The sequence below is a fragment of the Podarcis bocagei genome (genome assembly GCF_964188305.1).
Source record: "Podarcis bocagei genome assembly, chromosome: 4".
Classification (NCBI taxonomy): domain Eukaryota; kingdom Metazoa; phylum Chordata; class Lepidosauria; order Squamata; family Lacertidae; genus Podarcis; species Podarcis bocagei.
In genome coordinates, this window is record NC_138128.1 from 2,715,982 (window position 1) to 2,731,918 (window position 15,937).

Consider the following 15,937-nt stretch of genomic DNA (forward strand, 5'->3'; position numbering starts at 1 on the left):
CTTCCATACATCACTGCTGGGAAAACCAGAGCTTTAACTATACAGACCTATGTTGGCAAGGTGATGTCTCTGCTTTTTAAGATGCTGTCCAGGTTTGTCGTTGCTTTTCTCCCACCTTTAATGCCACACGATGGCCTGTGGTGCCATTTCGCTGAATTACCCGCAATCTCTGATTAGCAAGCCTTAAAAGGAGGGAGGCGCCCAGGCTGAGACGGGAACGGATAAAAACATAGAATAAACAAAGCTCAAAGGTTGGTTTCGTAAAGGTCAACAATTTGCTCTTGCTGTGGGCTCCTCTTCCCAGAAGCCGCTAAGGCGTGCAGCGGCTAAAACCCACCACCAAGAATAGCTGGGGAGGTTTTCTAAAATCAACAGCTTCCATTTACTGGTGGCCCCAAGAAATGAGGGTAAAACAGGTTAGGAAAGGAGGGCTTCTCATGGATGTCCCTGATGGCCGAAAACGGTTCCTTCCTTTTTGAGGCACCCACAAATATTGCAGGGTTGCGAATAAGACTGAACAGCCCTTACCTTAATGATTTCTCGGAATGACCAAAGAAGCCATTAGCTTAGAGGGCAAACAATTTAGAGGAGACCTGATAGATGTTCATAAAAATTATACATGGCCCCGGAAAAGTGGACATCCAATAATGCATGGATGAACAACTAATGTTTACTGGATGGATTTCCCCCAAAACTGGTTTTTCAATTCTGAATTTATTGTTATTCAAGTTTTATATTGTATTTTATGCTGTTTTTTTGTTGCATCAATTAAGTGTTTTAAATTTGTTGTTAGCTGCCCTGAGCCCGGTTTTCTGAACCGGAAAGGGCGGGGTATAAATAACAAATTATTATTTTATTATAGTAAAGGTTGAAAGATTTAGGACGGGTAAAAGGAAAGTCATTCTTCACACAGCACAGAGTTAAACTGTGGAACTCCTTGCCACAAGAGGCCACGATGACCACCAGCCTAGATAGCTATAAAAGAGGATTAGACAAAATGCCTATCTCCCCCCGCTGCCTCACCTGTTCCTGTCCTTCGCACTGACACGCAAATGTTATGTACACAGAGAGGAAGCCCCAAGCAAGATCCACGAGTCCTTTGGGGAAAGATGGAGGCATTTTCTCAACCAAGAGAGAGCAAGAAGTGAAAACATTTGTTGGCTTTTAAACTCCGCTTGTCAGATTTGCACTGCCACAGGCCCAAGTTCAAGAGTTTGGTGCTACTGGAAGACACCCCCGTGCAGCTCAATAATGGGTTACTTGAGAGACAGATGTGGGAATTGTAGTTTTCCAAGGATGCTGAGAGCTGTTAGGAGACCCCCTATCCCCTCCCCCAGAGAGCTACAATTCCCAAAGTTCCCCAGGAAGAAGGCTTGATTGTTTAATCTCCTGGGAATGGTGGTGGGGGGGGGGTTGTCTCCAAACACCCACAACAAACTACAGTTTCCAGGATTCTTTGGGAGCAGCCATGAGAGTGAAGGGGCATCATAGTGCTTGACATGTGCAGTGTCTGCCCAACGGAGGGTCACCTCTTTGGAACACTTATCTGCAAGAGGCAGCATTGGGTTTCTGCAGCAGGATCCAAGCACTGGGGAGAACATTGCAACATCTGAGTTGCCATAGGAGAAGAAAGACCATCTTCCAAAAAGCTTCCCCTCTGGGCAAATTTTCTGGATCTGCTTCTTAAGAGGCCACTCTCCCTCCCTCCCCCCCCCCCGACTTGCTATTTGCGTGCGTGCGTGTGTGACACAGACAGGATGGAAGGAAAACTTGTTGACAGCTAAAAGGTAAAAGCAAATATTGTATTTTTAGAGCACCGGGCTGACTCTGACAGGCGCCTTGGCTTGTAAGTGCCCAGGCCTCTAACGCTGAGCTGAGCCGCCGCTTGAAAAATAAAGGGAGAAACAGAGAGAGAGAGAGAGAAATACAGCCATTACATTTCCAGGGCACAATGAGTCACTATCCAAGGTCTAAAATAGAAGATAAATAATTTTGCAGAAGCTGCCATCGCTCCTGGAGACTGGGGTGGGGGAAAAGAGGGGGGGGAACCACCCCAGAAATTAAAAAAACCTCCAAAACCTTCAACGCTTTGATCAATTCCCTTCTCTGTTTAACTGGGGCTTTTAACATTTTCTCATACCCAAAACGGGTATGATGGCAATGGCCTGGAAGTGTTAAAATGGGAATAATAATAATAATAATAATAATAATAATAATAATAATAATAATAATAATGGGATAGGTTGGATAATGGGATGCAGGTGGTGCTGTGGGTTAAACAACAGAGCCTAGGGCTTGCCGATCAGAAGGTTGGCGGTTTGAATCCCCGCGACGGGGTGAGCTCCCGTTGTTCGGTCCCTGCTCCTGCCAACCTAGCAGTTCGAAAGCACGTCAAAGTGCAAGTAGATAAATAGGTACCACTCCGGTGGGAAGGTAAACAGCGTTTCCGTGCGCTGCTCTGGTTCTCCAGAAGCGGCTTAGTCCTGCTGGCCACATGACCCGGAAGCTGTACGCCGGCTCCCTCGGCCAGTAAAGCGAGATGAGCGCCAGAACCCAGAGTCGGCCACGACTGGCCCTAATGGTCAGGGGTCCCTTTACCTTTACCTTAGGTTGGATAATGAGAAGAGTCTGGCTTTCCCGGGGGGGGGGGGCTGCAGTTTTGCCAGTTCTGTCACTTAAAGGATGGAAATCCACGGCGGATCATAGAATCATAGAATCCTAGAGTTGGAAGAGACCACAAGGGCCATCGAGTCCAACCCCCTGCCAAGCAGGAAACACCATCAGAGCACTCCTGACATATGGATGTCAAGCCTCTGCTTAAAGACCTCCAAAGTAGGAGACTCCACCACACTCCTTGGCAGCAAATTCCACTGTCGAACAGCTCTTACTGTCAGGAAGTTCTTCCTAATGTTTAGGTGGAATCTTCTTTCTTGTAGTTTGGATCCATTGCTCCGTGTCCGCTTCTCTGGAGCAGCAGAAAACAACCTTTCTTCCTCCTCTATGTGACATCCTTTTATATATTTGAACATGGCTATCATATCACCCCTTAACCTCCTCTTCTCCAGGCTAAACATGCCCAGCTCCCTGAGCCGTTCCTCATAAGGCATCGTTTCCAGGCCTTTGACCATTTTGGTTGCCCTCCTCTGGACACGTTCCAGTTTGTCAGTGTCCTTCTTGAATTGTGGTGCCCAGAACTGGACACAGTACTCCAGGTGAGGTCTGACCAGAGCAGAATACAGTGGCACTATTACTTCCCTTGATCTAGATGCTCTACTCCTATTGATGCAGCCCAGAATTGCATTGGCTTTTTTAGCTGCCGCGTCACACTGTTGGCTCATGTCAAGTTTGTGGTCAACCAAGACTCCTAGATCCTTTTCACATGTACTGCTCTCAACTGGGATGCCCCAGTTGAGATCTCTCCCCAAGCAACTCACCGGTTGCCCAGAAGCAGCCTGCTCCTCCCGCTGCCAATGCAACTTGGCAATAATAGTCCCTACCTTGCAGGGTTGTTGCATGGATAACTGGAAAAAAAATATACCGAGCAGAATATTCCTTGTTTTCAATAGGAACCTCAAATATTGGCCTTTTGGACTTACTCAAACGCAGGTCTACTACCCAGCCAACAGATCCAAAAGTATGCAAGGCACGGGTGTTTATAGTGGGCACTGTCTAGAGAACAATTCAAATTCTTCCTTAAGCTAATTTAATTTTTTATATACTGCTTTTCATAGGGCACCCAGCCCTCTCAAGGCAGCTCACGCAACAAGGTAGGTTAAAAGGGCAAAACACACACAACAACGACAACAGTTCAATTGAAAATCCAGCAGTAAAACAGAAAAAAATAAGATAAAGGGGAAAATAGCAGGGGAAAAACAGCACTTTATTTGCACCTAGAAACTCTGGACCAGCTTCAGATTAGTCAGTTAAAAGTGGATAGAAACAAGAGGCAATTTGAAAGCAGTCAATAAGGCTGCCAAGAACTTTCCAAAGAAGGAAGCTCCATAATGATGGGTTCAAAACAGAGAAGTCCCTCTCTGCGGTACTTGCCAGCTTGACGGACTGTATTAGCAAGAAGAAAGTGCAGAGAGAGAAGTTTTTTCTCGTTAACACTAGAATTTGTGGACATCCAGTGATGCCGAATGCTGGAATTCTCATGACAGACAACAGACAGGAATTATTCATGTACAGGAGAAAAGGGGGAAGCCCCATTTTTTTGAGGATCACCTCACAGTTGTTGAGCTTACTTTGCAAAGGGAAAAAAATCCTGCTTTTATGGGGTTCAACTCACAGTTCTGCAGATTCATTAGGAAAGGAACGGGAGCTGTTTCTACAGTTTCCAGACAGATAATCTAATCAGCCAGTCACGTGCAGAACATTCAACAATGGAGGCCTGGGCTAAGGGCCAGAAAGGGAGCCAGCGATCGACCACACATTCACTCCATAAGACGCACAGACATTCCCCCTGACTTTTTAGGAGGAAAAAAGTGTGTCTTATGGAGCGAAAAATACGGTAAACTGTGGAACTCACTTCCCCAGGAGGCAGTGGTGCCAGCACCAACCTGGAAGGCTTGAGAAAAGGGTGAGACAAATTCATGGAGGAGGAAAAAACTTATCAGCCGCTATGAGCATAGCTGTCAACGTACAGATTTGAAAATAAGGGACCAGAAGCCTCGAAAATAAGGGATCAGCAGCCAAAATAAGGGATTTTAGTCAACCAGCTGAAATACGAAGTTAAAAGGGACCAGATAATTTGGGGGAGCAGCGCCGGTTTTTAGCCCTTTGTTTCCAGAGGTTGCTGCTCAAGACACCAGCTGATGAAACACTGCAATTAAATAACTACAAGCAGCAACCATTTTCCGCGCAAAACGAAGTCCAAGCTATGAAGATGCTGCTGCAGTTCTGTATCTTTTCTCTCGTGCTCCATCTGCAGCTCTCAATTCCATCAGGTGGGGCGGGAAATAGCGCCCGAAGTAAACCCGCAGATCAGACCATCTATGCTAGTCTACCACTACAAATCTATGGGAGAAGTGCTTGCGGTCCTTCCTCCGCTTTCCCCCTCTATGGTTAGCCCTTGGAACACCTGCCTCCTCCTCCTCTGTCTGGACTGCTTTCTCTATGGTTGTCCTCACTCTCCTCTCAAGGCTCCTAAGTCCCAGCGGGGAGGGGCTCCCGGGGGCCGAGGCTGGTGAGGGGAGGCCGGGGGGGGCGGGGCGGGCAGCCAAGCAACACGGTTGGAGCCTCCCTCCTCCCTGGCTGGCAGGGAGAGGAGCTGCTTCCTTTGAAACCCGGGAAATTTAAGGGACATCATCAATAAAGGACAGCAGCAGGACACGGCGCTGGGATAAGGGACTGTCCCGCCGAATAAGGGACAGTTGACAGCTATGGCTATGAGCCAGGATGCCTCTGCTCTGAATCCCAGTTGCTTCTGAATCCCAGTTGTTGGACACCACAGGAGGGGAGAATTGATTGTGTGTGTGAATGCTGCTTGGGGGTTTCCCAATGTGGGGATCTGCATTGGCCCCTGTGAGAACAAGATGTTGGACTACATGGGCCACTGGCCTGACCCAATGCAATTCTGGGCTGCATCAATAGGAGTATAGCATCTAGATCAAGGGAAGTAATAGTGCCACTGTATTCTGCTCTGGTCAGACCTCACCTGGAGTACGGTGTCCAGTTCTGGGCACCACAATTCAAGAAGGACACTGACAAACTGGAACGTGTCCAGAGGAGGGCAACCAAAATGGTCAAAGGCCTGGAAACGATGCCTTATGAGGAACGGCAAAGGGAGCTGGGCATGTTTAGCCTGGAGAAGAGGAGGTTAAGGGGTGATATGATAGCCATGTTCAAATATATAAAAGGATGTCACATAGAGGAGGGAGAAAGGTTGTTTTCTGCTGCTCCAGAGAAGCGGACACGGAGCAATGGATCCAAACTACAAGAAAGAAGATTCCACCTAAACCTTAGGAAGAACTTCCTGACAGTAAGAGCTGTTTGACAGTGGAATTTGCTGCCAAGGAGTGTGGTGGAGTCTCCTACTTTGGAGGTCTTTAAGCAGAGGCTTGACAACCATATGTCAGGAGTGCTCTGATGGTGTTTCCTGCTTGGCAGGGGGTTGGACTCGATGTCCCTTATGGTCTCTTCCAACTCTATGATTCTATGATTCTATGATTCTATGATTCAATGATTCTATGATTTCTATGATTCTATGACCCAGCAGGCCTTTCTTATGTTACTACAATGTCAGGTGAAGTCTCAGGTGCCAGGTAGCAGCTCGCTTGCAGGTTGCCGTGAAGCCTCAGGCAAGGTCTCACTCTGATGTTGCAAAGCATCGAAGACACTAGGTCTTTTTCTGTGTTTGTTCTGCTTTGTGTCCCACTTCCTCAAACAACGCGCAGCTTAGAATACAACCTAAAAACCAGACAAATTTACTTTGATGGTGACCAGACCAGCTTCTAGGCTCCCACCCTCAACATCGCAGTTTAGCAGAGGGAGAGGCATTGCTAGTCCTTTTTTTCTTAAAAAAATGTTCAGGGGTACTCTCATTTTGAGGGACGCGGGTGGCGCTGTGGGTTAAACCATAGAGCCTAGGACTTGCCGATCAGAAGATCGGCGGTTCGAATCCCCGCGACGGGGTGAGCTCCCATTGCTCGGTCCCTGCTCCTGCCAACCTAGCAGTTCGAAAGCACATCAAAGTGCAAGTAGATAAATAGGTACCGCTCCGGCAGGAAGGTAAACAGCGTTTCTGTGCACTGCTCTGGTTCGCCAGAAGCGGCTTAGTAATGCCGGCCACATGACCCAGAAGCTGTACACCGGCTCCCTCAGTCAGTAAAGCGAGATAAGTGCCGCAACCCCAGAGTTGGCCATGACTGGACCTAATGGTCAGGGGTCCCTTTACCTTACTCTCATTTTGACTCAAGAAAACCACCATTTTCTAGTTCAACTCGGGGATATAAATACAGTAAATGGACAAAGTACTGTACAAAGGTTCACAAAATGTTTAGGGGTATGCGCACCCCCAGAAAAAAAAGCACTGGGCACCACCTTACTGCAAACCCAGCTTAGGCTGAAATTGAATCGCATGTGTGATTTAAAACAATATATATATTTCTCTATATATTAGGCTGTACGAAGGCACACATGCTCATGAATTTGCATGGGCATCAAAGGCAAGGTGCAAGCAGGAGCGTGGCAAGAGGCTCTCTTCTGCGTGACCTGCTTTTGAATAAACAATGTTATATTCCACAGTCAATTATCTCCAAAGTACAAAGTGTTCTGTTACCAAAAAAAGACCGTGAGCAGCGGCTGGTCTGAGAGGGCGCATCCGCGCACCGGAGCGAGCGCTTAATCTTTTGTGTTCCCGTATAATTTTATACAAATGGGGTCGGTTTGGAGGCCGCAGACAAGATCCTGCCATTCCCCTTTTAGCCCTATTATTCTGCAAAGCGTCTAATTGCAGGCTTCGGCGAGAGGTGCTGGCATTGCTAGGGAAATGAGAGGAGGTACGCTTTGCAAGGCTCGGTAACAAGGCTTCCGAAAGGAAAGTGGAAAAACAAATCATGGCTTGTGCGCATCGAACGGAAGGGGCCTAATAAGGCCCACAGGACAAACACTCCCCGTTATTACGGCTTCGTTATGCAAGGAAATGCCTTCTGAAAATGTCTGGTTTTCGGTAACGCTGGCTCTAAAAAGCAATCAGAATCTGCAAGGCCAGATGCCCTCTTTCCTCTGCCCCTTTGGGGGCATCAGAAATGCAAGGCCATCTTGGCAGAATGCTGGCCAACAGGTTTGTCTGCTCCCTTGCACAACAGCCCTCCCGCCATTACCAGCAACTAGGACTCAAAAGCATCGCTTCCTCCAAATGTGGAGGCAGACCATAGCCATTGTGGCTACTAGCCGCCAGTGGCCCTCTCCTCTCTGAATCTGTCCAAGGCAAAGGAAGTTGGCAGCTGAACTGCTGAACAAAGACGATTTGGCGTAGAGGAAAGAGATTTATTAGAAATTTGCAGCAGAAACAGTTTTCATGCAGGCTATTGTCTGTCAGCATCTTAAAAAGCAGAGACAACATCTTGCCAACAAAGGTTCGTATAGTTAAAGCTCTGGTTTTCCCAGTAGTGATGTATGGAAGTGAGAGCTGGACCATAAAGAAGGCTGATCGCCGAAGAATTGATGCTTTTGAATGATGGTGCTGGAGGAGACTCTTGAGAGTCCCATGGACTGCAAGAAGATCCAACCTCTCCATTCTGAAGGAAATCAGCCCTGAGTGCTCACTGGAAGCACAGATCCTGAAGCTGAGGCTCCAATACTTTGGCCACCTCATGAGAAGAGATGACTCCCTGGAAAAGACCCTGATGTTGGGAAAGATGGAGGGCGCAAGGAGAAGGGGACAACAGAGGACGAGATGGTGGGACAGTGTTCTCGAAGCTACCAGCATGAGTTTGACCAAACTGCGGGAGGCAGTGGAAGACAGAAGTGCCTGGCATGCTCTGGTCCAGGGGGTCACAAAGAGGCGGACATGACTAAACGGCTAAACAACAACAACAACATTGTCTGTCAGCTGCTTGGAGCCTCAAGAAGGAGGGCAGGAAATATTAGATTTTATATCTGCATCCATATGAAAAATGTAAGAATCAAAGAAAACTAACAATGACTCTTCAGAGAGTTCTTCTAGGGCTTGTGGCTCCAACTAGACCACTCCTGATTCCTCAGCTAACTGGAAAGATGAATCCAAAGAAGGCTTGTCCCAAAGTTAAGTTAAGAGGAATAAAAAAGGAGCATCCAGGTACTGGGCCTCTTGCACATTCATGTGCAGTACATTGCTAGCCCACAAACAACCCACAAAAAAAGCTAATGCTATTCTAGGCTACATCAACAGAAGTCTAGTGTCCAGATCAAGGAAATTATTGTCCCACTCTATTCTGCTTTGGTCAGACCACACCTGGAATACTGTGTCCAATTCTGGGCACCACAATTTAAGAAGGATGTTGACAAGCTGGAAGGTGTGCGGAGGAGGGCAACTGAGATGATCAAGGGTCTGGAAGGTTGCACTTCAAAGCTGCGGGTTTCAGTTGCTGTCTTGTTGTTCTCGAAGAGGTTCTGCCCTCGCCTGCTCCAGGAACACACTGAGTTAATTAGCTGAATTATCTGCTTGAAGCGCAGGCAACCCCATGTTAAGCATCATCAGAGCTGCTTAAGCGTTCCTCAAGAGGAGGACAAATCCAAAATCAACTCTGAGGGGGTGCTGTCCCATTGGGAAAGCCACAGTCAAAACTTTAGATGCAACCCTTTGACCTGGAATCAGAAGTTTGCTTAGCACCTCCCATGGACCGACTAAGGCCTTTTGTTCATGCAGGCTGACTTGTTTGCAGAGCTCCAGCAACCCTGTGCACAGAGTCATGGGATTGTAGAGTTGGAAGGGGTTCCCAAGGGCCATCTAGTCTAACCCCACAATGCAGGAATCACCACTAAGGAATCCCTAATGTGGTCATCTAACCTCTGCTTAAAGGCCTCCTGTGAAGGACAGCAAGCACAGCAGAGGCACAGGGGAGCAGGGTGACACTCCGGGGCACATGGCAAGGTGATGATTCGGCGCATGCAAGGTGTGTGCACCTGGTCTGCAAAAAAAACCCTTCCCCTCCCAATGTTGATGTTATTCATATCACCCGCACATACAAAACACATTTTCATGGTGGCATCAAAGGAGCAACAGCCTGCGAAGGTGGAAATGGAAATTCCAATTTGCACACCGAAATGCTGCTGGTTAGATGGGGGTGACTGCAAGTGCTTAAGACGGACATGGAAATCCCTGATTTGCTAAAGGGCAGGCAAAGCGCGTCTTCTGAAAACAATGTTTGCAAGGGTAAAAGCAACACACAGCCACCCCTGGTCCTAAATCATATAGCAAGACTTGCTGGCGGCTTTGTTTGCGCAGAATAGGATGGGCTCTCCAAAGTTTATCCCACTTGTAAATCTTCCAGAATCACAGAAGTGTAGAGGTGGAAGGGGTTCGCTTTATATATGGACCATGGGTTAGGAACATAAGAAGAGCAGCTTCTGGATCAGGCCAGAGGCCCATCTACTCCAGCATCCTGCTCTCAAAAAGGCCAAAAAGTTGCCTGCAGGAAACCCACAAGCAGGGTTCACACACAAGAGCAGACTCCTGCCCTGTGGTTTCCTGGTCCCGAAAAGCACTGCTGCCTCCAACTGTGGATATTTGGAGCTCTTTCAGATTACTTTTCTTTGGATGAACACTTTTAATATTTTGTATTTGCATGTTTGGATTTGTGCGTGGGGCTTCCTTTGCGCTTGAACCAGAAGCTGCAGTTCGGGCAGGATGCTGAGAGGAGGCAGGGCTGACAGGCATATACCGCTCCTGCTCAGAGATCTCCATGGCTTGGTGATTTGCTACCAGATCAAGATGCTGTTATTAGTATATGAAGCTCTTAACAACTCAGGACCAGTTTGCCTACGATATCATCTCACCCAACATTTGCCCCCTTGACCGCTTCAGTCGGTGGAATTTGTACCTCTACAGGGGCCGCATAAGACCTGTTCCACATTTGTAAGAACTTAGCCATTTTGTGTGGCAACTCCTAGACTTTGGAACTCCCTGCCTATTGACATCAGGGAAGTGCCTTCACTGCACTCTTTTCATTTTTTTTAATATAAAATATTTATTAAGATTTTCAAGAAAATTACAGAATAAAAAAGAAAAAGAAAAAGAAAAAAGAAAAATACAAAATCAAAATAATTAAAAAACAGTTCAATCTTTCTATCTCATATTTTCATTTGCTTATTTCCCGGACCTCCTCATGCCTTCCTTTTCTGTATTCCAGTTCCAATTGTTAATTCAGCAAATCCCTCCCATCTTCATTCATCTTAATCTTCAATTTTTAAATATTATAACATTATTTTTTTTTACCTATTAATAACCATTTTCTCATATTCCCTTATAGCATTACAGCAAAAGACCACTTAGTTTCTATCCAACATCATTCTAACATTCATTAATTCACTGCACTCTTTTCAGAAACCTGCTGAAACCATTCCTGTTTAGACAAGCCTACCTAGATGCTTAGACAGTTGATGAAAGTCCTAAATCTGTTTTTAGTCTATTGTTATCTTAGCTTTTTGCATTGTTGTTGCTAATTCTCCCTGTTGATAATTGGATTGTGTTGTCTTTTCTTGTGAACTGCTTCGAGGGTTCTGAGATCAAGCGGCCTATAAATTTCACGAAATAAGTCAACAAATAAATAAATAGCTGCTGTATTACTAATTATCCAAATGTGTTTCACACGTCACCCTGTCTTCTTGCGAATCGCTTTGGGGCGCCTCTGAATGTGTGAAGCGAAATACAGTGGTACCTCTGGTTGCGAACGGGATCCGTTCTGGAGGCCCATTCACAACATGAAAAGAGCGCAACACGCAGCGGCATGTTTGCACACACACGGGTTGCAATTCACTGCTTCTGCACATGTGTGTGACGTCATTTTGTGCGTCTGCACATGCGCGAGTGGCGAAACCTGGAAGTAGCCCTTTCTGGTAGTTCCGGGTCGCCGCGGGAAATAACTTGAAAGAATGTAACATGAAGCGGACGTAACATGAGGTATGACTGTACAGAAATGCAATCACCAGCTCCACCTGCCCGTGGGAATCAAGACCCATGCCCTTCCCCGTTTCCCACACCCATCCCCGGGGTCGGACGCTGCCTCTTACCTTTGGCTGCAGCAGAGGGGGCTGAGGCCCGGTGGCCGGTTCCGTGATATAGGTTTTCTTGGCTCCAGACGACGGGTACTGCCCTGTGGGATTCAGGGCCGCAGACCCGGGAGAAGGGTATGTCGCCTCCGGCTTCCAGGCATTTTGCGGCACGTAGGATGGATCCGAGCCAGTCCTCCCTCCGTAGCCTCCGGGGTAGGCCGGCTCTTGGTAGCGACCCTGGGGGCCCCCGTACCCATAGCTTGGCTCTGGGTGGGGGGCAGTTTGGGGCGTGTAGCCATAATCCGCAGCCCGGGGCTGAGACGGCACGTAGGGCCCTGGACCCAGGGAAGACGCGGGTTGAGCCGCTTGGTTGGGGGCCAGACTGCTATACTGGGGAGCTGGTGGCTGGAAGTGGGGGGCCGGCTGGGCCGACTTCACTTGCACATTGAAGGTCGGGCGGTTTGGGGTGGAAGCCGTGCTGTAAGACGCCGGAACCGGCTGAGGTTTCAAGGTGCCGACTGGGGTCACCGGGATGGGCTGAGAGCCAGGCTTGGATGCCGATTTCTTGGTGGCCGTCAGGGGAGGTTGGTTTGGGATGACCATGCGCTTGTGGCCAGTGACTGGGGTGGCCATCGGAGGCGTAGCGATGGGAGAGCCGCCCGGAATCCCAGAGCCCTGCATGTGGGAATAGAGACAATAGCAACAGACCATTAATTCGGGTCAGGAATAACATGCGCCTGAAGATTTGCCCCATTACGTACTGGTTTGTCCAAGCTAGGGACGTGGGTGGCGCTGTGGGTTAAACCACAGAGCCTAGGACTTGCCGATCAGAAGGTCGGTGGTTTGAATCCCCACGACGGGGTGAGCTCCCGTTGCTCGGTCCCAGCTCCTGCCAACCTAGCAGTTCGAAAGCACGTCAAAGTGCAAATAGATAAATAGGTACCACTCCGGCGGGAAGGTAAACAGCGTTTCCGTGCGCTGCTCTGGTTCGCCAGAAGCAGCTTAGTCATGCTGGCCACATGACCCAGAAGCTGTACGCTGGCTCCCTCGGCCAGTAAAGAGAGATGAGTGCCGCAACCCCAGAGCTGGCCACGACTGGACCTAATGGTCAGGGGTCCCTTTACCTTTATGTTTTGTCCAAGCTAAGAGGGCTTAAGAGCAGCCTTGTTCACGAGGTCCCAACCAAAGAAGATCTTATTCTGGGGCAATCAGAATAAGATCCACTATTTGACTGCTGGTTCAGGACCCTAAACCCTGTTTTATAACACTGACGTTTTATTTTGTTCTGTGTATATTGCAATGTTCCTTTGCTGCTGTGGCTGATGGCTGACACAAAAAAAGTTTCATTCATCATTCATGAGTTCCTGCAACTGGACTTTGGCTATCTAAAGATCGGTGACCTGTCCAAAAGTAGAATTGGGTCCTATATATACAGTCGTACCTTGGCTCCCGAACGCCTTGGGAGTAGAACGTTCCGACTCCCGAACAATCAAAAACCGGAAGTGAGTGTTCTGGTTTTCGAACTATTTTCAAAAGCTGACTGTCCAACGGGGATTCCATGGCTTCTGATTGGCTGCAGGAACTTCCTGCAGCCAATCAGAAGCTGCGCTTTGGTTTCCGAACATTTCAGAAGTTGAACTGGACTTCCGGAATGGATTCCATTCGACATCCAAGGTACGATGGTATAATTAGTTGTAAGTGGGGGAAAGTGGACATTTCCTCCCATCTAGAGTCATCACTCACCCCAGACATTAAAATCCCAGGATTAAATTATATTTGAGATGCTTCTTGCACTGCAAGGGGTTGGCATAGATGACCCACAGGGTCCCATCCAACTCTAAAATTCTAAGATTCTGTGATTCCCTGAAACACCATTCTTTTTTTAAAAAAAATATTGGAAATTTTACAACATAACGTAAACCCCCCACAAGCCCAATACAGAAATCCACCCTCATTAAACGTAAACATAACATACAATAAGCATAACATACAAACAACCAAATAAAAGACTTCCTTTATCCTGTATTTGGCCTCCTTATTTACTTCTTATAAGCTGTTTCCTTTATGAATAATTATTAAGATTTTTCTAATTATAACTTAAATATCCACAAAGTCTCCTGCAGACATTAATCGAAACAAGTCCAGCTATGTATTTTAGGGCACTGTTTTGTGAAGTATTCTCCGCATTTTCCCCATGCTTTTCGAAACTCTTGTCTACTGTGAGCTCTAATTGCCTCTGTTAATCCAGCCAGTTCAATATACTCTAACAGTTTGTCTTGCCATTCCTTTTTTGTTGGCACACTTTCTTTTTTCCAATTTTTAGCAATTTCTATTGCTAAAAATTCCTGAAACACCATTCAGCGCTGATGTCTTCATTTTGGACTCTTGGGAGAAAGGCAAAAAAAATAAAAATAAAATCCAGGTTAAGCCAGGTTAATTTCCCTCCCTGCTTTCATTTACAAGTTGCACCTGCAAAAAAGAAAAAAGTGATTTGGCAGGAAGGAGAGATCAAGCTACAGAGAGCTCAAGCTCTGCCTCCGCTGCCTGGGAGCAGTTTTTGGAGCGGTGGGGGGGGGTGTAGGAAAGGGGTGTTAGATGCAGGGGAAAGTTTGGCTCACCTTTGCTTTAAACCCGGCGTTAAAGCCACATTAAAGAAAAACGAAGGTCTTTTTGTATGTGTTTTTTAAGAGCTAAAAGGCATTGCCGGCTACTGATGTTTAAAAAGAAAAAAATCGATATCTCACTAAGGCAGAACAAAGCAGCCTCTGTCAAAGAGCCAAACTTGAAGGCAGAGGGATTTGGGATGGGGGGGGGGGTGCTCAGAAAAGGAATTAATGCCAGGAGGAGGAGGAGGAGGCATCTCAAGAAAGGTGCGGTTGGAGGAAGCAACAAGGAAATAACAGGCACAGGTTTGCACCCTGAAAGATTCCTCACATCCTTTTTTTTTTTGTTCTCACGGCTGTGCGTGTTTGCGTGTCAGCCTGTGTCAAACGGCTCGTGCAAACACATTCCCTCCTTGCAGAAAACCAGAATCTAGCAAGAGGGGTTGTGAGTTGCCCTTCTCCTTGACATGCTGGCTTTCTAGGTGCAAGGAGATATTTGCAAGGAGGAGAATTCAGGCCAGTGTGCATCACCTCCCCAGTCCGACTGGCATCAGCCTGCACTCTGAAATAGCAGAGGGGCAGATTGGGTCTGTTCATTTGAGTTTCTATTGGTGTCTCGTCTTCTTCCAATCAGTTGGCCACATTTCCATATTTTTCAAAACAAAGAAGTTCTCGTGGAAATGTTAGCATTTTATTTTTTATTTTTTATTTAAAATAATGTTTATTAAAGTTTCACAAACAATGAAAAGTTTCAAAATTTAAGCATAAGAAAAACTACAAAAATGAAAAAATACAAAAACAAAACACATAAAAAATACACACAAAAAAAATTAACAAAAGAACGGAAGGAAAAAAGGAAAGGAAAGGAAAACCAAAAAACAAAGCAAAAAATAAATTAGTATTTTCATATCTTATACTTCATTCACTAGTTTCTTGACCTCCTCACACCTCCCATTTTGTATTCCAGTTCAAATATTAAATTCAGCAAGTCCTTACCCTCTAGCATTTATCCTCACTCAAGATATTAACCTATTATAAATATCAATTTTCCAGTTATCAATCCTTATTTACATTTTCTTAAAAATCTTTTTACCAATACCACTTATTTTCCATCAGACATCGTTTTAACATTCCTTAATTTTACAGTGCTTCTGCAAGTAGTCTTTAAATTTCTTCCAGTCTTCCTCCACCGACTCTTCTCCCTGGTCACAAATTCTGCCAGTCATTTCTGCCAATTCCATGTAGTCCATCACGAAATGTTAGCATTTTAAAGCGCCCTGGTCCTAATCAGCAGGTTTCTGTACGCTGTTTTGCCCGTTCTAATGCATTTTGGTACCTTATCTTGACATATATTTTTAAGGCACACTTTCCTGGAGACATAAATTACGCAGGCTTTTTTGGCAACAGGAATGAGGCAAACATTGCGAGATAGCTGCGTCCCTATGTGGACAGTGGCCAACACACTGAATCCCAGGACACAGGAACATTAAAGAAAACCCCACAGCCTGCTGGGTGAAGCGAGTGTCTCATCTAGTCAAACATCCTGTTCTCACAGTGACTGAACAGCTGCCCCAATGAGAAAGCCACAAGCAGGATTCGAACACAAGACCAGCAACTCCCCTCCTGGGGTTTCCAGCAAC

At 46.6% G+C, this 15,937-nt stretch overlaps 1 protein-coding gene across 1 annotated transcript in view; it reads right to left on the minus strand.

Annotated features, from left to right (window-relative positions):
• Nucleotides 1-15,937, minus strand: part of LPP (LIM domain containing preferred translocation partner in lipoma) — a 284,010-nt gene that overhangs the window by 75,276 nt on the left and 192,797 nt on the right. The window contains exon 6 of the mRNA XM_081190316.1: nt 11,713-12,369. Within this exon, the coding sequence (XP_081046442.1) occupies nt 11,713-12,369 (657 nt within the window). The remainder of the gene's footprint in view (nt 1-11,712; nt 12,370-15,937) is intronic.